Source organism: Falco rusticolus, chromosome 6 (assembly GCF_015220075.1).
Source record: "Falco rusticolus isolate bFalRus1 chromosome 6, bFalRus1.pri, whole genome shotgun sequence".
Lineage (NCBI taxonomy): Eukaryota > Metazoa > Chordata > Aves > Falconiformes > Falconidae > Falco > Falco rusticolus.
The window spans coordinates 59441297-59467765 of record NC_051192.1 but is presented as its reverse complement, the minus strand read 5'-3'; the positions used below and the strand labels follow the sequence as shown (position 1 = coordinate 59467765).

The 26469-nt window shown below is 42.8% G+C and overlaps 1 protein-coding gene across 5 annotated transcripts; it reads left to right on the top strand.

Annotated features, from left to right (window-relative positions):
- The first annotated feature begins 14710 nt into the window (after window positions 1-14710).
- Window positions 14711-21051, top strand: MYCN (MYCN proto-oncogene, bHLH transcription factor). Of its 5 annotated transcripts, none has more exons than XM_037392881.1 (3): window positions 14711-14779; window positions 17418-18232; window positions 19531-21051. In XM_037392881.1, exons 2-3 carry the CDS (start codon window positions 17509-17511, stop codon window positions 20127-20129), a joined length of 1323 nt encoding a protein of 440 aa, XP_037248778.1. In that variant the 5' UTR covers window positions 14711-14779; window positions 17418-17508; the 3' UTR covers window positions 20130-21051. The 5 variants fall into 5 exon arrangements, with proteins under 5 accessions (XP_037248778.1, XP_037248780.1, XP_037248779.1 ...); XM_037392883.1 differs by lacking the exon at window positions 14711-14779 and adding an exon at window positions 14785-14870; XM_037392882.1 differs by lacking the exon at window positions 14711-14779 and adding an exon at window positions 14919-16120.
- Window positions 21052-26469: the final 5418 nt, after the last annotated feature.

The following is a 26469-nucleotide window of genomic DNA, read 5'->3' as shown; positions in this document are numbered from 1 at the left end:
TGCTCAACAAAGCTCTGGCAAAATTTACAGGAAGAGCTAGATATTCTAATAGAAGGTTTTAAACGTAAGAGCATTAATTATAATAAACACTTATGAAAATGAAATAAACAAATAATAATAAATCCCCTAACTTTGAGACACAACAAATGAAGAATAAAATATTATTTTTACAATAAAAGATTACGTGTTTTCTTTCCCAGCGACAGAACCCAGAATTCTTTTAACTAATTTGTTGAGGGAATATGCCACAGTGGAATTTAGTATGACGGATTAAACTATGTTAATACATTTTCCAGCTTTGGGTCCCCCGTCCCATTGCCCCATCTATGACCTTTCTAACTCAGGAACTACGTTATTTGTTCTACTTACAAGCACCCATCCATGCCACAGGATATCATGGTTGAACAGAAATTATTTGAAGTGCAAACACAAAACAAAGAACACATGACATTACAAAGCATATGTGTGTATGTATGTGTACTTGCTGAATATAATCTCTGTGATGATATTACTGCCACTTATAAAATAATAATCTAAAGTGATTTTTAGAAGATTGATCCCTCGCATTTTGGCTAAGTATAACCTGTAAATCAATGCCATATACATCACAGTCCCAGTATCTTTCCTAATAAGGTGTTCCCATGCAAAGGTGCTGTGTAGGGGAAAACAGCAGCTGGGAAAATCATTTATCTTTATAAATTACTTGTATGGAAGACTCAGTATGTTGCTTTTTACCTTTGTTTCTTCTCATATGTATCTCACTATCGCAAAACAACGTACACATGACAAATGTAATGTATACACATTCTGCTTGGAGAGTGTTTTCAAGACTTTCCTTGGAACTCTTACTAATGGTCTAACCAATTCACCCCCAAGATCTGTTTGTTGGAGGATGGTGAGCTGAACATCTGATCCTGAAAAGTATCAGCAATCATCCATGCCTTCTTCAGGCTGACACACAATTGTAAGCTCCGATTTAAAGTCTAAAGGACAGAAATAGTAGCAACAGACTGGAAAATTAGTCTATGCAGCTGCATCATTAATCCCTTTATTAGATTCAAGCCTCAGGTACCAAACCAGCAAAACATGTAAGCACACAAGATAGCTAAACCCATGAGCCAGAGCAGGACAAAGCAATCTTAATGCAGATCTGCATGTGGCGACAGTTTTCCTTAAAAAAATAATCTAATCTAATTCCAACTGAAGCCTGCCCATTCTTGCTGAACTATATATGGCTTTCCCAATAATATGCACTAAGAAAGTTGTATTTCTTTTCTCAGTGTCCTGTTTTCTCATCCCTTATCACTTGGTCCTACCTTTCATTCATAAAATCCTGAAAAACCACACTCTTCAGCAAGAAGGCTGCAAATTGCCTTTGGTATCCAACAAAAGTAAGAAAATGGGTTTGTCTTACCACCATCTCTTGATCCCCCGTGGGAGCAGTCGTGTTAATTACCAAAACTTAGAGGAAATGATTCCCATTCTCACTTGTTTTAAGGCCCCTTTAAGGCTGAAGCAGTGTGAGCTGACTCAGTGTAAATAAGGCTCATTAAGTTTAATGCTGATGATGTCTGGCCAGTGTTAGTGCAAGGAAAAGTTTTGCCTGCCCTTTCACTACTATTTCTCCTGTTTTCTTCCTAAAACTGAGGCAATTTTTAGCTATTTATGGACAAAGAGTGCAATCCCTGGACCGGGAAGCAAGGGGCATGAAATTGCTGCTGCCCCATCCTTTCTCATTCTTATTGCTAAGGGCGAAATATCCTGAAGAGGGGAAAAAAATCCACTTTTTTTCCACATCACATTTTTTTGCATTATATCAGACAGACTGTTCTGAAAAACGGTAGAATTTCTACTGTAAAGTGTCTGTGCTAACAAGAGGGTTTTTTCATTCAAAATGTAAATGCTGGTAGTATCAACATCTGGAGGACTGTAGCCTTAGGCACCATTACAAGAAGCAAGAGATTTGGACAGGATACATTCAATCTTGCTTTAATGGTATGATGTTCTGCCAAGATAAACTTCTAAGCTTTGACATATTTTATTTTGAAAAATGTTATCGTCAGGTGTAAAGGAAATTCTTCTTCACTGAGGAGAGTTTTGTAGCAGCGTATCTGATGACATAATTACTATATGACTACATATTTCATGAACATCTTTCCTGACCTGAATAAACAAGAAGCAACAAACATTCTTTCTGATGACAACCCCATACACCAGCAGATTTAAATAACAACAAAAGGAAAGGACTGACTCTCACTAAGGATCTGTATGGGAATTATTTTCCATCAATGTGCTGAACTTTAAATCCATTGCTCCTAATTAAAGCAAGTCACCCACTCAAAGGCTTCTTATTCCAAGACTCTCTGCCTTCAGCCTTCAGAATCTCAAGTCCTCACACCATTCCAAACCCTTCACTTTTGCCATGCCTTGCTGCCCACTTTGATTAAAAAGCAGTTGTTGCCTCCTGCTGTGACTGCTCGGATGTTATAGGTGCCAGTTTCTCTCCAAAATTGTCTTTATGCACTCTCCTGTGGACTGCTCAAAACACTTCTTGACACTGCTTAGGCTTCTCTGTCCATCTTTGTCTACTCGGTTCAGTTGCAGCTTTGATATGACTGCAGAAAACCTAGAATGAGGATGCGCTTGCCACATACCCTGCATGGGGCTCTAATGGCAGAATAAAAAGGTCACATCTGGGAAAAACGTATAGCCTTACATGTTTACCTTTAACCACAGAGCAGACACTTCTATGAAGAGGTGGGAAAAAAGGAGGATGTGAAATTCAAGTAGAAAAATAGGAAACATACGGCTCACCCAATGCCAAAATTTCCAAAGGCAACACATAATCACAAGGTGACCTAGGTACGCTCGGCATCCTCAAATTAGGATGTATGCTGCTGAATACTGCGACTCTGGGGCAAACACCTGCTTCTAGAGACCTGAAACCACGAAACGACTTTTCTTAGGGCTTTGAAGCTCTCAGCCCCACACAACTTATAGTACAGGAGCATACTTCATGTGAATAATACTGTGATGATTGTGGAAAAGATTCTCAGCTGGTTTAAATCAGTACAAGTTCACTGAAATTAACCAGCTAAAAGTCAACTATGACGATGTGAATGAAAATCTTAGAATCATGTTCAAGTAGCAATGTTTTGTAGTAAATCCATCAGAAACACTAATAAATCCCCCTTTTTTCTTGGACTAAAGAAAAATTGGACATTTCACTGATAATCACACTGCACCCCCTACAATCCTGTGTGCTCAGCAGCAGCTGTTCCTGGGATGTCATTCCAAAACCTGCTTTTCAACAACTCAGACACATAGCTTCCACTTTCTTGGGTTATCTTTGGCTCCATAATCCACATGTATCACAGATGTAAAAACTCATATCTTTTCTAACTAATTCAGTTTGTACTTTTTCACTGTAGCATTAATGTAACACAACATGAGTATTTCCCAGAAGTAGTATTTGTCATTATAACACAGTGCTCAATTCATTCACTAAACAAAAAGTTTGCAGAGCTCCTGGAAGTGGCCAGCTTCAGATAACGAGACCATTGGATTAAATATAGGTTTAGGCTTCTTTTTTTAATCTTTCCCTTTATCTTCATCCAAATCCCCACTCCCTTTTGGCTGCTGTCACTACAGCACTTCAGATTCTGGCACAGAACCAGTAAAGGAGGTATTTCAAGAGATGGTAAATCAACTTATTCAACGCTCTCCCTGGCTTCCTTTCTCAGAGGTCAAATATGTTTTCAAACCAGTAGAAGAAGTGAAAGTTCTTTCAAGTCTCACTTCTCACAAGGCAGGACAAGCAGAGGGGTTTTTTCCAATATTCACTGCTAACGACATGCAAGTCTCGGAAGAGCCTCTTTTCTTCTCTGAGCCATGGGATACGCACAAAGGCTTACTCATTACCTTTTCATATTTTCTCCAAAATGTCAGATACAGGGCTATCAGCATAATGGGACAAGGAATGTACATGTATATCACGTTTCATTATCCACCTTTATTTTTAACTCCAATTCCCAAGCCAGCTCCAAGAAAAAATGCCAACTTTCATGTGTATATGGGAACAGTCTCAATGATAATTTCAAGAGAACAAGCTTGCAGAAATAACAGTCTTGACATGTAGTTACTCCCTCTATATAATAATATCTCAGTTCCAAAGAGGTTGAAACATATATTTTTGTAAATATATCGAAAACTCTTGTAGTCACATTACAACTAACAAGGAAATGACTGCAATAGCACAATTCACAGACCAGACAGAAACACCACTGCATCTCAGGAGGTGCAGAAAAAGAGCACACATTTTTATAACCTTGTTAAACAATGACACATCTTTCTATGTAATTGTCCTGACTTCAGTTCAAATGCAAAAGTAATGCCATCAGAATAATATAGCAAAATGTGTATACAACCATCCTGACAGCTGGCCAAGCCAGACTCATCTATTTGTCGAAAGACTAATCACCACTGCAGCATTTCACTGTGGCATGCCAAATTTACCTTTCATTTTTTACAGCAGTTGCTGACCAATACTGAGCACTTATTTTCAAACATGATGATGTTCTATGAGAAGCGGTTTCAAGTGCTATTTATACGCTTTATTAACTATTTTTGAAGGTTAACATAAGATATGGGTGGAAAGGAAAGGGAAGAAAAACATAGTATCACCACTACAAGTATTTGATTGCTTGTCCAAATTAGTCTTAAAAAAGGAATTTATGAAAGTGATGCTTTAGTCAAACAGAAGCAACCACAACCAACACTGAACAGCTGGAGGTACCTCTATGGCAGGAGGTCAGATTAAATTATATAGTGAGCATTATTCATAAGGCATTATTCATCTCACCTTAAAGCAAGCACCTAAACAAAGTCAAATGGATTGTAGCAAGTGTTCTCCATTGACTAGAAAGGCAGCCTGACTACCTCAGATGTATGTGTCTTCACTGTAGCTATCCCTTAAGGTGAAATGAATTCCTGTTTCATTCCAGAATTTACTTTCTACATAGTAGAGCAATTCTACCTTCATTGCAAAGTATTTTTCCCCCCATCACATTAGTAGAAACATATTACAGAACCAAAATCTAGTAGGTTTTCACTAGCTTAATTAGCAACATTCAATTTTCCTGAGGTTCTCAAAATACAGATGTGCTAACCATCAATTACCCCTGTTTTACAAGTGAGGAAAACTGAAAGTTAACATGAAAGTTAACAAGACCTTGCCATGATCTTCTATAGGTCAAAAGGTTACACTAAAACTAGAATCAAAGCCCTAGGACACACTCTTCCATACTACATTTCCTCCTACCTTAGAATTACCATCATCTACTGTTAGTCCAGCTCTGCTGCATACTATTTGACAAATTCATAGGTGAATATGAAGATTAACAAGAAAAATAAAATATGCAGTGAACAAGATGAAATATTTATTTTCTTTTAACAGCTTAAGACAAACACCATCCCTGCTTATTACACAGTGCATCCACATAGCACACTGCAGCATGACACAGTTGCCCAGCTGGCACCAGAATGAAACACACTACAGAAGTTTCAGAATGGTGCTGAGCCCCAGTTATTAGCCTTGTGAAGGGAAAAAACCTTACTATCCTGAGCAGTGGGCCAGGCAAATACAGTTTACGTATCTTTTAGCACTTGAGCTTTCAACAGTGCAATGTGCTTTGTAGATTTATCAGCCCGGTCTAGGTGAGATGGGGATGGTCTTCACGCTCTGCTGCCCCATGTAGACATATACTAAATTCTCTGTGAAAGCAGCTAGCTAACTAAAATAATACTGCACATCATCCTATAAAAAACAGTACAGACAAGGATTCAAGATCTTCTTTTATTTTTTTCCCCACAATTCTGAGACAGATAAGCAGTTTTAAGCATTTACTACTGGGTTAGTTGGAGTATAAAAACTCACCTGTACACACACATACATATGTATACACCAACACAGACATAGACACATGCTTCTGTATAAATACAATACTCTTCTCTCACTGATATGTTCACCCATATTCACTTTGTTGTTACTTGTCATAAGTACATTAAACTACTACCAAAGCACAGTCTTTTCTTAATTGTTCATAGAAGAATCATTTCAGTGATATTTTTGCCAGAGTAGGCAGAAAACTAGTCCTCAACACCATGATGCACTGGAAGGAGGATGCCTTCCAACCTTGTATCTGTACTGCTATCCTGCCAAGAACAAGTCTTTACCAGTAGTCTGAAACCCTGGCACACAAATGTGACTTACTGCACTGATTAATGCTGATTTACCTGCCTGCACCCAGAACACAAGTCAAAGGAGCAGGAATGCCAGCACAGTACTAGCATGTTTGAGGCAATGATCTTGCCAAAATGCTACCTATTAAACACTCTGGAACTGATGCAATGAAATCTGTTGTTAGAAGACTTGGGTAATGTCAGGATAAAAACAAACCATAATGAATTTTCACCATTATTTCCTTCCTTTAATATAGTTTTCAGCTCTTTTGAAATAATGTAAATTTCTGTAGTCCTTTGCTAATGTGGCCCATTTATTCTAATATTATACAGAATTACATTTGTGGATATCAAAAACATTTCAGTTCTGCTAAACAGAAATTATTCTTAGCAATGAAATTATTTCACTGGGAAACAAATATATGCATTATCAGTACAGAAAACCTCTAGGTAAGCCTCAATACTGTAATGTTTCATAAATATTAGATTACTGATGAAAAAGCATTTAACACGCAAGGTCTGATCACACAAACATAGCTATGCACTACCAAACGAGGATTACAGGTTTGGATATTTCAGTTAACAATAAGACAAAGAAGTCCCTCCTATACAACAAAAAATTAGCAAACAGTCCAAAATCAAGGATATACTTGTATAATAGTGAAAACAACATAAATATATGTTTTTCATTTTCCTTAGCTCAAAGTTAAATAGCAACATTTTAAAACTCTTTTAATTAAGGGGTGCAAGGACATTCTGTCTTTAACTGCTGCTTCTTCCTTGACATTCCATTACCCAAATCAAAAGTCATTAAAGACCACTAAATAATTCATTTTGATAAAAACAAAACCAAAACAAGTGAGCAGTTTTAAAGGAAAACTGTTTTGTTATGATGCTTTATAGTATCATTAAGCCAAAACTACATGCAATTTTCTTCTCTCATTCATACCTTCTTCTGGGTGGCTACAACACTAACATGCTGTCTTGTCTCCTGTCTTGTACTGTCTTTTTTCCAACTTTGGCTACCCACAGACTGGATGCTTCTTGTTCAGGTTTTCTGTTTTCCCTGTCACTTTATAATGCCATGAAAGACAGGTTTAGAGGGAAGCTGACAGGTCTAGATCTCATAGTATGTGTTCAGATACTTAAGCAATATGTGGCAACACAAAATCTTTCAGTCACATGGACAGCCAAGGCCAAAGTTACAATGCTGATGAGCCCTAAAACATTCAAAGCAGATCACTGCAAGCAACAGGAATCCAATGTTAAATATGATCAGTACAATAAATAGTTTATTACTCAATGAAGAAAGAAAAAATCCATAAACAACCTTTGTTGTGGCACTTGCTTCTAAAACTACTTCTGCAAGACTGTCAAGCAATTCTACAATAATTATGTACAATGATCAAAATGAGACACCTACTTCAGCCTCCTATTGATCATGGTTCAGTTCAAAGCAGTTTTCTAACTTACAGACTGTGGTTCATACGAAGCTCTCTTGCATTAGCATTGAAAAACATATGAATATGTTAAACATATGAACAGATTGTGTAGGAGTTGCCAAAACAGATGCAAACCTGGGTCTGCCGAGTCTGGTTTCTCACCTCTAGCAACCATTTGTTTTACTGGGAAGCGAACACCTTCTCCAAGGCTTGTGTGACCATGATTTGGCATGGGGGCTGAGAGTTTCACAGAAGTCCATGAGAATTAGCCCCAGTGGCATTAAGGACACAGCCATCTCTATCTAGGAGACTATGAAAGGCATGCAGAAGAAGAAGGAAATGGTAAGACATCCCAAGAGTGTGTCATACCCCTCCATACGTTTCTGCTTACAGCCAGAGATTCATCAGTAATTTCTGTGACACATAAACAAACAAAACTTTGACAGCTGATTTACTAAAGCAGGAATGGCAATAATAATAAAACCATCAAAACTCCATAAAGGCCTTTAATGTGTCTGAAGATATGTTCATTACTGCAATAACTGTTAAGTGTTTCCTTTGCTGTTAACAGTTTTTATGGCAAAGCTTTGAAGAACGTCCCACAGGTTATCAGTAACAGCTCTATCTGTTGCATATAAAATAAGAACAAACTAAACAATCCAGAAAACTACTTCCAAGTTGTGGCCCAGGACTAAAGCTGGAATCATGACAGGACAGATCTGTTGCTGGTCTCATCTGGCATAGTCCCAATGAAAGAAAGCCGTATCAATTGACACCAGCTGAGAATATAGTTTGATACGTCCCCTTATTCACTCAACTTAAGTCTGTATTCTCCTTTTTTTCCCCTTTTATGTTCTAGTCACCAACACCATTCTGGCCAGTCACTAATAGTCCTTAAAGGCTAATCTTCCTGTTAGCTTGCATTTAAAAATTAATCTCAGATGCAGGAAATGAAAGCCTTCCTCTCAAACATAAAGCAGATTCCAACTGAAAACTAAAGAATTCACGCTTCAAACCACTCTCCAAGGATGTCTTTCTCTATTGGTAACATTTGGAGATGTTTGAAAGGGAGCTAATGAAGACAGGTTTATGTGACTGGTTATAATTTTACCTTCACAACCGCACATTTCACATTTGTCTCAGTGAATTATCTGGTAAAATATTTCATGATAATGAATTCTTTAAAAGGCTTTGGTATCAGTGAAATATTTTGAGCTGAAGTTTCAAGAGCAGTCAGTAAAGTGAGCTTGCATAAAAATGCACAAATGGCTAATTGCTCAAAAAAAGTTAAAACATTCAAGCACATTATAAACATAAAATGTTGTAGTGCTTCAAAACACTATATGACTGAAAATATGATGACAAAGCAGAAGGGGACAGGTAGAAGAGGAAGTGGGTAAGAACTAGGGACAAACTATCTAAGCAGCCCATTTTACAAGCTGTGTGATCAATCCTAAAGATCTTCCGGTGCTCACTGCCCATTTTTTCTTGCTGTGGCAATAAGATTTTAACTGAACTAAGCTTTTCAGAGAATTAAACTAATTGAGATCAACAAGTCTTCCTGTTGTTTCTGAAGTGCCATTGCAGCATTACCATGGATGGCTGTGAGGAAAAAAACTTACTTGATGAAGCTGTCAGACCTCACCAGTCCTCTTCCCACCTGCCTATTTCCTGCAGCGGCTCATGAGAAGCAGGCAGCTGCCCTTCAGTGGTGTTCTCTCCATGCTTATGAACTGCAGATTATAAGGATGACTCTCCTGGCCTTCACTGAATTAATTTTCCAAAGAGTTTTTCCCCAGCTTTACCAGGCAGCAGAGTGGGTATTGACTGAAGAGCCTCAAACCCTTGACTTTCAAAGAAAAACTGAAGACCTGTGATGAGATTATTTTATAAAGATGTCTAACCCTGCGAGAGGTCTACCATATTTGCTGTGGCTTGAGGACACAGTATAAATGTGCATTGTTGATATCTTCAGAATTACTGGTAGATGACAGTTACTGTTTATTTGCAGCATGGGTTTTTTTGCAGCATGCAGATTAGTGTCTTGCTGTGCTGAACATGAATTGTATTCACCTTTATTTTTTAAAAAAGTGACAAAGAAGTAACCGCACTGATCTACTTTTGTTAACTTTGTGCAAAACTTAACAAATTATTCTAACAACAAATTTATCATTGCTCTGATTCTGTACCACCAGGCCATTTTTAACTCGCCTACTCACGTGTTATAGAAAAAATATTTTGCCACTGCTGTTGTCCTGAAAATGCATGTGCCTATCAAATGTGTTCATTGTGTCACAGGTATTTATAAAAACCGGAATATAACACAAGAACAACCTCACTACTGTCATGTCACGGATGCTGTATGTCACCAAGCAGCAGACACTTCTGCAACGATTTAATTTAGGAAAGTTATACCTTCCTACTCATAAATGAATACTTGCAAGAATTATACATGCTTGTAAGTGATTTTACAATTAGGATATATTTTCATGCAGTATGTATACATTTAGGAGGAAGTAATTACTCTAAGGGGGGTGGGGTGGGGTGTTACAACATTGTAGAAGTGAATTTATCCACAGATTTTATATTAATATTTCCTGTGGCAGCCTGACTAAGAAAAGTGAGGTATTTTTCTCTATGATCATTTTTTGTGCACAAAGAAAACATGTGAATGCTGAAATTTAATAAATTCAAAGTTTTTAAATTCAGGTATTTGATTTCCTCTTGGCCTAGATTCCTATGGAAAACAATAAAGCAAATTCAACAGTTATCTGTCTGTTGTTCCCTAACATAAATTTTGAAGTCACTGCGCAGTTTCAACCAAACTTTACTGAGGGGGAAAGGTCTAAAAAAAAAATACCTTAAAACTCTTACAGTTTTCTTTAAAATTGGAAACTGGAGAGAGAAAAGAGATTCTATTCATATTTCAACCAAGAAAAGTTATAAGCTCTTTCTTAATTAGACATCAAGAATTCTCATAAAACAGAGACATCAGAAACCAGGCTCTCAAAATTCCTCATTTCTATTACATTTCACTTAGTGGTCTGTCTTATCTGTAACTTTTTGAAGTTCCTCTTGTTTTGTTTTGTTTTGCTTTAAAATACAACTGTAAGATACCAAATGCTTAGATGTTTATCTAACCATATATAGGGTTTGAAAAATCTGTTGCAAGTAGGATGTTTTCCTAAGCAACTGCTATCAGCTGCTGCCAAATCTAAAAAATACATTTCTAGTCCTTCTGGTTTTAATGAAAATCTTCCAATGCTTTCTGAGCAGTTAGAATGGAAGCTGAGGGAGAAGACTAGTACACAAACACTGGCCTGACCAGTCACTTCTCACTTCTGAAGAAACCAGATGTACACAAAAGGCACGGAAGGAAGAAAGCTGTTTTTCTCTTCACTATCTATTGAAAGATGGTTTCTGATGTATCTAGGAACACTTAAAGTGCAGCATTTAGCCACAGTTAACCAGTTAAATCCAGTATCTCTTCTGTTCTTAGCAGCCAGAGTGATACTCTATTATCAGAGTATTTCTTATGGATAATATGATCACAAAATTAGTTTTAATTAAATAGAATTAATTCTCTGATTACTCGGTACTCCTTAAAATGCTTCTGAATGCGCATGTGAGATCGGCTAGTGGCCTCTGTGGAGACTGTAAGTGGAATAGCTGCAGTTTTTCACTGTCTGTGTTTGTACAATGTCTTGGTCATGTGAAACATTATACAAGCACTAGGTATTATGGCTGGTATTTGAGAGTTTTCACGTCACAAGGTCATCTGTGAATGCAGCACTGATGACGGCATTCTTTGCAGAGGTGACATCGAATGGCTTCGAGATGTTGCGCTATTCTTTCTTCTTAATGAACGATGACACATTCTGCAAGAACTTGTGGTAAGCCAGTTGCTACCTCAGACTGTTACAATCAGCACACTGGGGAAATCTGCTTCAATTTCTGCATGTGACACTGGGCAAGTCCCTCACCCTGTCTCACATGAATGAGGGTAAATGTAATACCCGATTCTACCTTCAGGGAGAGTGTCAAGAGAAATATTTTAAATTACTCATACTCAACAGCTACACAGCGGGGATCTGTGCAACTACCTAGCAAGTTTACTGAAGGTATACAGGAATATATCTGCTGTTCTCAATCTGGCAGCTCTTCTAACTGTTATGCTAACTTTAATGGCTACCTCCAAATATTTAAGCCACCTGAAAATGTTAATACTGCTATCTAATAGGTAATGTATCAGGTCCTTGTTTAAGAAATAAAAAAATAAAAAATCCCAGGTCTATGAGTGTTCATACTTACACCCTTTCTAGTCCTACACTGGAAGTTTCATGTGTCATTTCTGCTGCCTGAGGCAGAACAAGATAAATCATTCCAAAACTGTCATGCTTTTTGCCAAGAGCACTCAGAAGACACACCTCCCCCCCGGTTAAGGCAACCCTTCATAAACACTTTTAAAAAGTTAACATGGAGTCACGGAAGTATATACATTACTTCTGACTAGCAAAGAAAACTCAGAAATGTACTAAACACTGGGTGCCTCTACGGGAAACAACTGCAGGCATATCAAGTAATACTGTCCTGTTCCTTTTGATCTTCTCGGCAGTTGCAGGCTGTAAGGGTGAATGAGAGGAGGTATGTGTGGCCAAAGAAATTTGCATTACACAGCCTTCCTTAATAAACCAATAACGACAAAAGGGAAAATGTTCAGTTGCCCCAAACACCAGAAACTTCACAGAGTATTGTGCCCAGGTGTGTAAGTCCAAGCTCTCAGCACAGTGCTTTGTCAGGCCAAATTAAAGACCACAAGATCTACTTAGATTCTTAACACTGTATAAGCAAAAGTATCTTTTAGCCTTTTAAACACTTTCCTATAAATCTTCTACTTTTACTGATAGTGAATTCTTATAATGCTTTAAAATATATTGGGACCCAGTTCCAATACCAGCACATCCTAATTGCCAACGTGGTTTTTTTAGTGAAATGATGTAATCATAAATTCACAGTAACTGCAAGTAATTTCAGGTTTCCGTTTGCCTTGAGGCTTCTTGATATATGCCATTTCAGGGACAGAAAGCATCAGAGAAAAAAAAAAAGTAAATTGATAAAGTAACCCAAAGCAAGCTTCAGCCAAAACAGCAGAAAGATTTGTGCAGTCCTTCCAAAGCTTTGCACGTATTTTCCATGTCTTTCTCAACTGCACAAGACAAAACAACAGATCTGGGGTTTTAACAACTATTTTTACCTGAACAGAGTTAGTGCTCATAAACGGCAATGTTTCTCAGCATACCGTTTGCCATTTCCTGTTTGGTTGGGGTTTTTTTCACAATGAAAGTTATTTTAAAAGATTTGTCTCAAGTGTTACCTCTTGTTAACATTTTCATCCACAGTACTACAAAAGACATCACACACCACAGCAGAACTTTCCTAGAAGTTGATAGCTTTGTACCCCCACACACGCATATGAGGAAAATTGTAAAAGGCTCCTGAGAAAATCTGAGAATTTATAATGAATTAACAATAAATCAGGTAGCAACCTATGTCCACCTCTAAGGTATGGACATATCAGCATCTGCATATATAAAAACATCAAAGTAAGTGTGGAAGACAAAAAATCATCACTTCAAAGGAACAAATAATATATAATTGTTTAAACTGAGGAAGGTCCTCGATTGATGAGTATAAATAAATTGTTCAAACATTTGGTGAGACACATACTAACTGTTCATGTCTCCTCACAAGCTGCAACCTGTTCAAGGCTACTGAAATGTGAGGGGAAAAAAATCCCAACCACCCACACCTTTTTTGCCCAGCCAAATCATCCAAACAGAAATTAATAAAGCTTAGTGCTTTCATAAGACTTCACATCTTCAAAGTACTGAGCACACATTAGCTAATCAATGAATTCCCCTGTCTTGAATCCAAAGTGCATTAGAGGAATGGAGGCCAAATGACGGAAGTTCAGGCAAGCCTGACCTCAAACATCTCACCAGCTTGCTGCCTCAGGGGCTGGCTGCAACACCCCAGCAGGAGCCGGTTTTATGGTGTGCTACCCTTCCACAGCTGACTCTAGCCACCCGCTACTTCCCAGCCCAGGTATTACTCATAGTGGGGTATCCAAAAGTCACCTTCAGCTTGAATCACACTCACTCAGAAGCTCTAGTACAGAAGATGTGCCTTCCAGGTGTCATCTGTGCTCTCAGCCAGGGCCAGCCAAAGGCTCCTCAGCAAAACGGCAACCAGCCACACCGGTGCCGAGGGGAAAGGCCGGCAGGAGTGAGCTGGGGGAGTGAAGAGTCTAGCAGAAGCTCACTGCCTCGGCGGGGGCCATTTCAAAGCAGCTGTCACCCCGGGTCAGCCAACCCAACCTGCCCGGCCCCCCCAGGCAGCAGGGGCAGGCTGCCGCCATCACGCCACCCGCAGCTGCCCGGTGCCGCAGGCAGGCCTGCCCAGGGAGCCCGGCCGGCCTCGCTGCTGCACCGGACACCGGCCGGCTCCGGGAGCACAACGGGCACCCCAGCCTGTTTTCGAGGCCGCCTCTGGACACTGAAAGGTTAGTGGACCCCCAGGTTTTGGCCACTGAGGCATGACATGGAGGCGAGGGGGCCACTGGAAGGTTAGTGGAGCCCCCAAGTTCTGCCCACCGAGGTGTGACATGGAGGCAAGGCGGTATCGCCACACGGGGGAGGCAGGACCTTCCCGCACGGCCGGCCCGGAGCTCCCGGGAGGGGACGGGGTGAAAGGCCACACGGGCCGCCTCGGGCTTTATTCCCGCTCTCAGGAGAAGCCTCCCCCGCCTCAGCCGACGCTGCTCTCCCTGTCATGCCTCTCGGGGCCGCCGGTTTGGAAGACCGCGGGCTCGCCCCCAGCGTCGGGCGAGGCGGGTCAGGGAGGCGGCGCCCCGCCCGCGGCGCCCCGGCAGCCCCGCCGCCGCACACAAAGCGGCCGTCCGCCGCCACCAGCCTTCCTGCGAGCGACGCCCAAGTCCCCGCCTCAACCTGCAGCCTATGAGAGCGAAGGCGCCGCCCCGAGCGGCGGCCGGATCGGAATCGGGATCGGGATCGTACCCGCCGCCGCGCACCGCCGAGGTGAGCGCCGCGCTCCCGTCCTGTCGCGTCCCGTCCCGCGGCCGGCCCCGCCGCGGCCCCCGCGTCCGCGGGGAAAGGAGGCGAGAGAGCGGTGGGTGCCCCGCCGCTGGGGGGATTGCGTGGGGGCGCCGGGCGAGCGCCGCGCCGCCGCTCCTGTCGGCCCTCCGCAAGGTGTCGCCGTCGGCAGCGGAACGGCGGGCGCGGAGGCTCCCGCCGAGTGTCCATGGCCAGTTCCGCGGGGCCGGGCCGGGCCGCGCCGCGGCGGAGAGGTGCGCGCGGGGGAGCGCGGGCCCGGCCGGCAGCCCGCCCGGGGCGGCGCGGCGTCGGCGTGCAAGCCCCGCTCGCCTAAGTGGCGGCGGCCACCGCAGGATTATTACTTCTGATTTACAAAGCCCAGAGTCGCAGCGACTCCCTCGTCCAGCCACTTCCTTTATCCCTCTTTTTGCTTTTTTAATTGCCCCGGGTTGTTGCCGCGGGAGGTCGCGGCCGCGGGTGGCGACGTTTCCCTCGAGCTGGGGGGCCGGGGTGGCGCGGGGAGGGGGTGACACAAAGGGACAGCGGCCGCGGGGCGGTGTGGAACGGGGGGCAGCCCCCGCAGCAGCCGGGCGCCCTCCCCAGCCCGCCCCTAGCCCTTTTGCACCGGGAGCGGGACCTCATTCTGCTTGCGGAGAATAAAGAGCGAATGGTGCTTTTGGCGCCAAATGCCAGGCACCTCCCTGCTTGTATGGAAATCAGGGAGGTGGGGTTAGGCTCCTCTAGCTTTTCTCTCTCTTTTTTTTTTTTTTAATTTTTTTTTTTTAATGCTCCACTCCTCGGGTGTGTCAGCTTTTTTTCTTTTCTTTCCTTTTTTTTTTTTAATGCCTTTTGGCGGGGGGGTTAATAATATCCAGCAGCTTCAAAGCCAACCAGTGACAGTCATCTGTCTGCAAGCAAAGGGTGAATGCGGAGGCTTGGGCCAGCCGCGGGGGCCGGGCGGGCTGGCGCTCAGTAAAGTGCAACATACAAGATCATCTGCTTGCTTTTTTTTTTTTTTTTTTTTTTTTTTGCCTTTTTTTTTTTTCCCCCCCTTTCCCCCCGCCACTCCTCCCCCTTGCAACACCCACCACCATCACCGAGGAGGTAAGAAGAGGAAACTGCAGGGTCTGGGCTGCAGGACAAAACCCCAATCAAATAAATACAATTCCACATCGCATTTGAGTTGCTAAACTAGGGAGGATGGGAAGGGAAAGGAAGCGCAGGGGCATTGCAGTGCGTGAATGGGTTTTTCATTGAGCAGAAGAAAATCCTGGAGGATATTTTTGTTTTGTTTCGGAGCTGTCGCTTTGAGATCGCCTGTGTTTTGTAGGTGCCTCTTTACTGCTTTGCATTTTAAACGGTTTAATGTATTTCACGAGTAGAAAAATGTACAATACTGGAAGTGATCAGGGGGCGGGGCAGGGGGAGTCCGCAGCTGAGCCGGGCTCGTTTCTTTGCATTTCATCATAAGGCTTTTAATGGATTTTTTTTTATTCCCCTTTTGGTCTCCGTTTCAGCGTCAGCTGTTGTGAACCCAGCAGAACGGTTTCCTTTCGCGTTACCTTAACCGAGCTGAAGGGAGATGCTGATTGTCTTTTTTGGACTTAGGTTTTTTTGTGTTTTGTTTTGTTTTTTTTTAATGTCTGATGCAACTGAGGTCTCGGAAGAGGAATGGGGCTGTGGTTGACTGGTCGTGGCTAGTGAGTGGGGGGTCCGGCCGAGGTAAGGGCAGCAGCGTGCATTTTCCGGAGGTGAAAGGGCTGGAAAGCTGGTGTGTTTGCAGGAGGTTTTATTGCATGAAGTGGCAAAATGGGCAAAGTTGTCGTCCTTGCAACCTCTCCGTTGCTCTTGTCTTAAACTGGGAAAGGGGGAGGGGGAAAACTTCCCGTACCTTCTTGGCAATTCAGGAGGCTTTGTTGGTGGCGCCGGGGTGGTTTTAATGCATTTTTGTGCGTGAGATTATTACATAAGGTTGATAATTTGTGTTGCTGCTGGATTTCCCCTCCCCCCCCCGCCTTGTGTTTTGTGCGGATTTCTCTGGCTCGCTTTGAGTGAATGAACTGGCGATTTGCGAAGTTGCAAAGAGCCCCTCCGCCCCCTGTTTTGCATCCTTCTCTCTCCCCTTTGCACTGCTCCGCAGATGACAAAAGGAGTAAACTTCCTTTACTTTTGCTGGCATATTAAGAGGGCTTTCTGGAGAGATTACGGTATTAAAGCATCTGTCTACAGTTACTCTGCTGTTTTGAGCGTTTGCAGCAGTTTGGGAAGAGCAGGCGAGGGCTATGTGCAGAAGCACAGAGGTGCTTTGCATCCTTGCTGTACCTTGCCGCCTGGTTTTGTGTCCTTACGGAGCGCCGGGGAAGGCGGAAAGCTTTGCATGTGGGAGCACTACCTGATCGCTTTGCTTTGAGTGTCTTTGAGTCGGGAGGAAAGGTGTGTGAGTGAGATCCCTTTTTCCTCAACTTTCAAAAGGCTCCCTCGTTCTTGATATTGCTGATGAGATTTGTATATTTTTTTCCTTCTATTAAGAGGAAGGGAGTCGCATTCGTGTCTGTTTGTTTCTTCGTGTTTTAATTGTGGTTTGGTTTGGGTTTTTTTTTTTTTTTTTTTTTTTTTGGTTTAGTTGCAGGTCTCTTCCCCTTGGTGGAAATACCCATAAAACCTGTCTGTAAGACCATTGCCTTCCCCCAAGGATCAACAAGAAGAGACCCGCAATGCCAGGAATGGTCAGTAAAAACCCAGACCTCGAGTTCGACTCTTTGCAGCCCTGTTTCTACCCGGACGAAGATGATTTTTATTTGTGCGGGCCGGACTCCGCTCCCCCCGGGGAGGACATCTGGAAAAAGTTTGAGCTGCTGCCCACCCCTCCACTGTCTCCCAGCCGGGCCGGGCTTCAGGAGCACCCCCCGGGGGGGGCCTCGGTGCCGTGGGGAGGGGCGGCCCTGGGGGGCTGCCGCCCCGCCGACCCCCTGGACTGGGCGTCCGAGCTGCTCCTGCTGCCCCCCGAGGCCGACCTGTGGGGGGGCTCGGACGGAGGGGACTTCTTCGAGACGGGCCTCGGCGTAACCAACAACCTCAACTCCATCATCATCCAGGACTGCATGTGGAGCGGCTTCTCCGCCCGCGAGAAGCTGGAGCGGGCGGTCAGCGAGAAGCTGCAGGGCAAGCCGCCCGCCGCCGCCCCGCCGCCGCCCCCGGGGGCCGCCGCCGCCAGCGGCCCCGCCGCCGCCAGCGGCCGCCCGGAGCTGGGCGGCGCCGTGCCCGAGTGCGTGGACCCGGCTGTGGTCTTCCCCTTCCCCGTCAACAAGCGGGAGGCCGCGGCGGGCCGCACCGCGGCGGCGGCGGGCGGCTGGGCACAGCGGGGCGGCCGCCCGCCGCGCCCCGCCGGGGACAGCCGGGCCAGCAGCAGCTCCGGGGACGACACCCTCAGCGACTCGGGTAAGCGCTCGCCGGCCGTCTCCGGGGTGCGAGTAAGGGGAGGGGGGCTGGCGGTGCGGCCTGCGGGCGGCGACGCCTCCGCGGGCTGCCGGGAGGCCAGGCGGGGGCGGCTGCGCCCCGATTCGGTCCCCGTCGGCGGCACCGACGTGCAGGGGCGGGCGGGGCGGGGCGCGGGCCCGCCGGCAGGCGGCAGCAGGCGCGGCGGCAGCGGCGGGGCCCCGCGGCCGGGGCCCCACGGGGGCAGCAGCGGCGACGGCAGCAGCAGGCCGGGAGAGCGGCAGGGCAGGAGCCCCGGGGACGGGGAGGGGGCAGCAGCCCCGGCCCGTGGGGCCCCCTGGTGCTGCCCCCCGCCCCCCCCCGGGGCTTCCGTGCCTCCTGCGCCCTGTCGCTGGAGTGCCCCGTCCCAGCGGCCGTGCTGTTGGGGGGGCTGGTGGGCAGAGCAGCGCGGCCTGCCACTGGCACCCGGGGGACCAGGTTCGGCGGGGATGGAGCGTGTGCCCCCCTTAGGCGTGACCTGGGAGGGCTGCAGCAGGGTAGCGACCCCTTAGAGCCGCCCCTGGGCTTGCACTGCCAGAACCTAAAATGCCCAGAAACACTGTGGTCTGTGCCGGCAGCGGAGTCCGCTTGGGCCGGGACGTGGTTTCACGTGTGTAGATGCGCTGGTCCGTCTGACCATCGCCATAAACTTGGTGATCCGTCCCGGGTTTCAAAGACTGCTGTCCCTTTAATGTCTGGTTTGACAGCTTTGGGTGAGGAAGCACTTCCAACAGCTGTCTTCTTGGCAGTGCACCAAGCGTCGGCTTAAAGGGTCCCCGGCTGGAGCAGCTTCACCTTCTGCCTCAGAACAAACCCAGCGATTGTTTCGTTTTCCGGCTGTTTTTCTACCAAGCAGGGGCTGTGTTGTGGCACTGTGCATGCCTTTTGTACCGCAGCTCGGCGAGTCCATTCAAAATACATACATTCTGCCTAAAACCTGATTTTCTGCCGCTGCCGATTATGTGGGTGGTAGCCCCACTTTGACTGAAGATTAAAAGTGTTTTTAAAAAAACCCCAAAACTCATTACACTTACTAAACTTACAGAAATCACTGTTCTTCAGTCATTTCATGTATGTTACATACTTTTCGAGATCTACATCTGACTGCAGATGGTGGGCACACCCTGTTCTTACCATCAGTTACGTCATTGCTGCTTTTGCTGTACATTCTTTGTCAATACATACATCTGGGTTGCTGTTTGTTTGGAGTATTTTCTGTGAGAGTAACGTCTCTTTTGTTTTCCTTCTTATATTACCAAAAGATGATGAAGATGAGGAGGAAGAGGATGAAGAAGAAGAAATAGATGTTGTGACAGTGGAGAAAAGGCGCTCCTCCTCCAACAAGGCTGTTACCACCCTTACTATTACAGTGCGTCCTAAAAATACCACTTTTCCATCAGTCAGGACGCAGCAGAATGAACTGATTTTAAAGCGTTGCGCACCAATTCACCAGCAGCATAATTATGCAGCTCCTTCTCCATACATGGAGAGTGAAGAAGCTCCACCGCAGAAGAAGTTAAAAACCGAGGTGCCCCGTCCAGTAAAACCCACGATCCAACCAAAGTCTAAAAGTTCAAGTCCTCGAAACTCTGATTCAGAGGACAGTGAACGTCGACGCAACCATAATATCCTGGAGCGTCAACGGCGTAATGATCTACGGTCAAGTTTCCTCACGTTAAGGGACCATGTTCCAGAACTGGTTAAAAATGAGAAAGCTGCAAAAGTTGTGATCTTGAAAAAAGCCACTGAATATGTTCATTCCCTTCAGGCAGAGGAGCAGAAGTTATTGCTAGAAAAGGAAAAATTGCAAGCCAGACAACAGCAGTTGCTAAAGAAAATAGAATACAAGCGGACTTGCTAAACTTTTTTTTGTTTTGGTTTTTTTTGGCTGACCAGGACAGTCATTGCCACTTTGCACATTTTTGATTCTTTAAAAAAAAATTGTGTTTTTTGACGTTAAGAATGTTGGTTTTACTTTCAATCCAGTCCCTGAAGTAATCGACAAACTCTATTATCCGGGTACGGAGCAAATGGATGTTCTTGCAAGGAGTTTATTGCAAGACCACCAAACAACGATGGACTGCCTTTGTTTTTCTTCTTAAGAACTGTAGATGGTGGGGATTTTTTTTTTTTTTTAATTGTTGTGAGCATTTGGAGCTGCTGATGACATCTAGTTGAGTTTTAAAATGTTCATTCCTAAGTTTTATGGTGCTTATGTTCTAACGGATGTTACTTTAGGGGTTGGCATTTTGTACCCCTGTGGGAATTTTCTGTAAATACCATCTACACACTTGCCTTTTGTACATGTCTTGGGTTATGAGAGGTGGCTTTTGCTACCAGTATTAGACTGGAAGTTCATACCTAAGTACTGTAATACCTCAATGTTTGAGGAGCATGTTTTTGTATACAAATATATTGTTAATCTCTGTTATGTACTGTACTAATTCTTACATTGCCTGTATACTTTAGTATGATGCTGATACATAACTAAATTTGATACTTATATTTTCGTATGAAAATGAGTTGTGAAAGTTTTGAGTAGATATTACTTTATCACTTTTTTGAACTAAGAAACTTTTGTAATGAAATTTACTATATATGCCTTTTCCTAGCCTGTTTCTTCCAGTTAATGTATTTGTTAATGTTTGGTGCATAGAACTGGGTAACTGCAAAGTTCTGTGTTTAATTACTTCCAACGATGTACATTTAGTGCTGCGTCTTATAGCACTTTGAAATACCTCATGTTTATGAAAATAAATAGCAATTACATGATGTGCCATTTACTATTTTCCTTTTAAATGCAGTTCTTTTAAATAAAATCTTTTAACTTTGCAATGTTCATGAAATACAAAACCAGGGTCCCTTATCCTGGGCACTTGAACTCTCAAACTATAGGTGACCCTATGAAAAGTCAGCTAGGCAGGGCATTTCCATTTCTGGTTAAAAAGCAATTGTAGTAAGAGCAATTTCACTATTTTTATCATACTTCAGATCTCTTGTGATGTCAGGATCATCCCAGGGGACTGAATGTACCACTGTTAATGTAAAGACTCCTATGTCTTGTGACGACCTGGAATATCTACTGTATGCAGAGAACTCTGAGGGTTCAAACACACTCGTATGCTTCTGCTAAGGGACTGGCCTTGGTGTGGTAGACAGGTGGAGAAGTAAATGATGGAGGTACGCTTCCTACAGCATAGAAAATGAAATACTTGTAGTAAACAAAATCTTACTTGACTGCTGTTCTTATTTGCATTACAAAAGGCTTATTCTTAAAGCGGTCCCTCATTGCATAGAAGAATTAATGTTCTTGTTTGTAGCTGAAGATCCTGTTTGTCACTACTTGTGCTGTTAGTAAAATGAAAAATCCCAGGGAAGATAGAGAGCTATGAAGTGTGTGTTGAATGAAGCGTGGCTGGTAGTTGTCTAAAGAGTTCTGATTGTATTTGGTGTGACAGGAGCAAGATGTGTAAGTCTGTGAAATATGTTCGGTCATTTTGGTAAACTCCTTGAGAGCAAGAAATTGTTTATTTTCTAGTCTGTACAGGTATTTCTGACATGTCTCTCCACATTGAACCTGCAAATAAGGCATGGCCAGTAAGCAAGTAGTTTTAAGGATCAGCTTGCAAGGAGCTAGTGTGGGACATCTGCCCTTACTTTAGCCACAAAGGACATAGCTTGCTTGGTGATGGAGATAACAGAACATCACAAATTTACCATGAAGTAATGGAGAGTAAGAGTGGTATGGGGGCAAAATTGCCACAGTAATGGATGTGCCATGTGTCCATCCCCTGCAGCAGCTTGTTGGTGTATTCATAACCTGTGCATTCTGGGGCCGCAGCCAGCTTCTGTACCAAGAACATCGGGAGTTGTACTTAACTGACATTTAATTTTGGTGCTGTAAATACAGATCCTCAACAGGCACAAATTGGTGTAACACGATTTAGATTCAGCTGGGCCTACACAAGTTTATGCCATTTGAAGAACTGGTCTGAATAGACTTACTATCCTCTAAACTGGGACTTGAGGACCACAATCGTTCCATGAATAGAATCTGTGTCTGCATTCCCTTGATACAGGCTTCATGATGCTTCTTCCACTTTCCCAGTACAGTGAGAAAACAGTAAAAGACAAAACCTAAGCAGAGACAGTTGATGTGGACAAACGTAAGGGTACATTTAATTTTACTAGTTAATGACAATTTTCAAACCCCCTTTCGTTAGCAATTTTTGTTGTACAGCTGTGGTACTGTTTTCAAACAAGACACAAGTCGCATGAGTCTTCTTGAAGAAGGAAAGTTCTTCAAACATCCATTGTATTATCTATAACCTGTGCCTGCTGACTTCCAAGAAGGGCTTCTTATAACGTGAGTTTACAGTTAGACTCGGTTTAACAAAAAAAAAACCCAACAACCCAAGTTACAGCTGTATACTGGCCAAATACTTTTCTAGCACATGTAAACCATATTCTGAACAAAAATTAATCACAGAATGATCTGTCACTCTTACAGTCTAGGAATGTACTAAGGATTGAACATGCTAAATTTAACAGATTCACTTGCCTTCCCACTCCTGGAGAACATCTGGTCCAAATCCTCCACTCAGGGCAGGGCCAAATTCTAGGTCAGATCAGGTTGCTCAGGGTCATACACAGCAAAGGTTTGAATGTCTTAGAGGATGGAGATTTCACAGCCTCTTCGAAAAACACATTTCATTTTTGGACTGTCATGACTGACAGAAATTTTCCTACTGTCTATTTGGAATTTTCCCTGCCGCAACCCCTGCCCATTGTGTCCTGTCTTTTTGCCTTTAACCTCCCAGGTTGGAGGCTGGCTCCACCTTCTCTGTAACATCCCTTTAGGTAGTTGAAGACAGCAATTAACTTCTTTCTCTTCTTGAGACAACCCAGTTCTGTCTTGTATTGTTGTGGTATCCAAGCAATTAAAAGTCTAATAAAGGTGTCAAATACTCAGATTTGTTTGGATATTCAACACAACACCGTCTGAAAGCCTCATTTTTCTGTGTAGGAGTCTTGGCCTGGTCCTTCTGAATTCCATTATGAAGGTCTAACTGATCACAATGGAGGTAGAATATGGCTCCTTACGGTTCAGAAATGCTCCCATATACTGTACTGTTTGCTTCTATATTCTGTACTACCAGTACTTTGGGCTTGTCTTTTTTTTTTTTTTTTTCTTCTTTTAAATAACTTTTGGGACTTAATAGGTTTGTTTTCATATTGTTGCTCTAGGGAGCGAGTTGTCAAGGACAAAAGTTTTTGTAAACAAAAATCTCAGTTCTAGGATGTTATTAAATTACAATTGTTAAGTAGAAAACAGTGGGTTTTGATGATAAAAAGAATTGAGAGGTGTACAAAAGATAGCTTTTTAAAAGAAAAGGTTAATAATTAATTTAGTAATCTTTTCTGAAGAACCAGTACCCGGAAGGGTATACAGAGAAGGACACATAGCCACAACAGTAACAAAAGATCCTTCTGCATGTGTGTCTAGAGTGAAGATATCTATATCCATATGATATCTTACGGACTCAAAAGGACTCTGTCAAATAATGAACTGAGGCACTATTTCTTTTTTTAATATATATGCCTACACTGGCATAACAAATGCAAACATATCTATCTGGATAATCTGTTAGAAAATGTGGCAAGTACCTAATGACTGCTTATTAAAAAGTGACTATTGCCAATTCCTGAAGGGAAAACCGAATTAGATTGATCACAATCTTATCTGATCTGCTACAAAAATTCCCAAGTTCTTTTTCATACAAGACAGAATCTGCTGATGGAATCAGATGCTTTCCTCCCAAACTGCATATCCCAGAGGATGGTCTCCTTTCACTTGTCTGTTTATTTTCTTAAAAATACCACTAAGAACACAAGGGACTTGAAACACCAAAATGGAATGAATCCTCCATAAACTAGTACAAGTAAAACACCAGCGGGAGAGTGTAAAAAGGTGAAATGTGTTAATGATGTCATTACCGCTAGGTCACCTGTTGCAGTGAGTGCAAAGGAAAGTGCATTTCTCAAACCCCAAGCTGCTGTTCCAGTAACTTATCACCAGATCTTGGCAGCACAGCTTGAGATTTCATGATGTGTGTAATTTGCAGAGAGCGCATTTGATCCTGGTAAGTATACTGATAACCAAACTAGAATAAAATTACTTTTAAAAGGATCTGATTCTTAAGCCTGAATGTCCAGGCTTTTGGCTGGTTTAAATCAGAAGATTTAATTTTATTTAAAGTTTTAAGTTTGAAATGATGAATTTAATGACTTTTTAATGTACCATGTTATCACACTCTCAGCAAATGCTTCATGATTTATACTTGGATCCTTTTCTTCCCTTGTATCCATTTCCCCTTTCCTTTTTCCCCCTTTCCCCTTCCCCTTCCCCTGTATACCTAAACTATGTGTTGCCTCTTCTCTCAGGAGCCCAAAGGCATCAAACTTAGAGAGATTTGAGGTGTCATAACAACCTCTTTAAAGTAAGCAGGGATTTCAGTAGAAACAGAAGTTACGCAGCACTTCCAGAAATCTCACAGGAAAGCAATGGTGCAAAATATGGAAGGGAAGTTGATTGTAGAGCCAGCAGGGTGAGTTTTTTAGCCCTGGCAGTTCTGGTTACTACAGGAGCATCGAAAAGCAGAGCACCAGCTTGCCTCAGCAATTGCCTGAACTCAGAGCACTCACTCTCTGCCCAGACAAGCTTTCCCTTCGACTGGGCTGTGCTAGCTTTTGCTGCCTACCTGCTTGTGCTGACCCTGCAAGGAGACTTGGCCACAATAAAACAGGCATTTTGCTGTTAGGTTGCATGAGGTGGTAATTTCCCCTGCCTTCAGATCTGTGATTCTCTGGCCAGATCTTACTTAGGGATTAGTTAGATATATATTTGAGCAGCAGTTGACTCAGAGAAGACAAAATGAATTACTAATCTCCGAGCTGTGAACATTCCTTTTATGTATGCTGTATGTGTAGCTATGTATACATGCTGCACGAATACAAGGCATTCCATATGTATTGATACATGAACGCTGCTAAATAAAGCCAAGTGTGTATTTTAAGAAAGTAGTAACAAGATTGTCCACTTGGTCCTTTGAAGAAAAAGCAAAGGTATTTTATTTCCTGTATTTATGATCACGACACACCTAAATAATGTAGAAATGAAAAAAAATGTACAAAGTAAGGACTATTAATGGCAAGTATATTTTAACTCCAAGATGAAATGAATGGGTGTGTAGTCTTATCAGACTTAAAATTTATTGGATTTATAACTGAATTATGACCTATTTAGTGATCCCTGAACTGTTGAGTTACATTTTGTATGAGTAATCATTGTTAGGCTCCATATATACAATTAGAGCTGTTCTATTTGTAAGCTATATCATTTGCCATGGTATAGTTCTTCCATCTGACATCATTTAGATAAGTGGAGGCATTTTCATTTTACGGTAAAATAAGATTATATCTTTTTTTCTTATTCTATGATCCCAGTTTCCCAACCTCATTTGTCTGCTTTAAGTATTTACTGCCTTCTATCTGCTTTCTATCTTCTATACTACATGCATTTGGGGAGAAGAACTGTCTTCTATGTTATCTGTCTGAAGCTGAGGTTAGATTGCGTTCCTGTGAGTTGCTTTATTAATCATTATAAAATTATGACAAGAGTCCCGTTGTGTAAAAGAACAGTGTCTAACAGCTAAATATAGTGGTTTTATATTAGAGGTAGGGTGAATTGTGTTTTCTACCTCTGTTTAGTTACACCTTCTAATCTACAAGCATTACTGGCATTACTCAGTTTCAAGCACCTAGCTGCTTCGCTTCCTGATTCTCCTTATGTAGTCACCAGAGAGACACACGGTCTTCCCAGAGGACAATTTGGAGCTTCTGCATCGGGGTTTTACTGGAACAGTGTACCATGGAGAAAGAGCAATTACAACGTGAAAGGGGTGATTACATGAACTATGTTAAGGGCGTCTTTATTGCTGCTAGGTATCATCAAATTACTTGATCCATATCTGATCTTACTTACCAGATGAAATTTAAAGCAATGATTTGGAGAAAACTGCAGGTTTAATAGACTTGTATCTTAGAATAAAACAGTGGATGAATGTAGGCTATATAGTTAATCAGCATAGTCATATTAGTTACAATTAAATAAAATATTTTTATGGTACTTACCTCCATTT

Excerpts from the sequence above, each read along its gene's own strand:
- MYCN (XM_037392881.1), top strand. The coding sequence starts at position 17,509 with ATGCCAGGAATGGTCAGTAAAAACCCAGACCTCGAGTTCGACTCTTTG. Across the intron at positions 18,233-19,530 it reads CGACACCCTCAGCGACTCGG|ATGATGAAGATGAGGAGGAA; the intron begins GTAAGCGCTCGC and ends TATTACCAAAAG.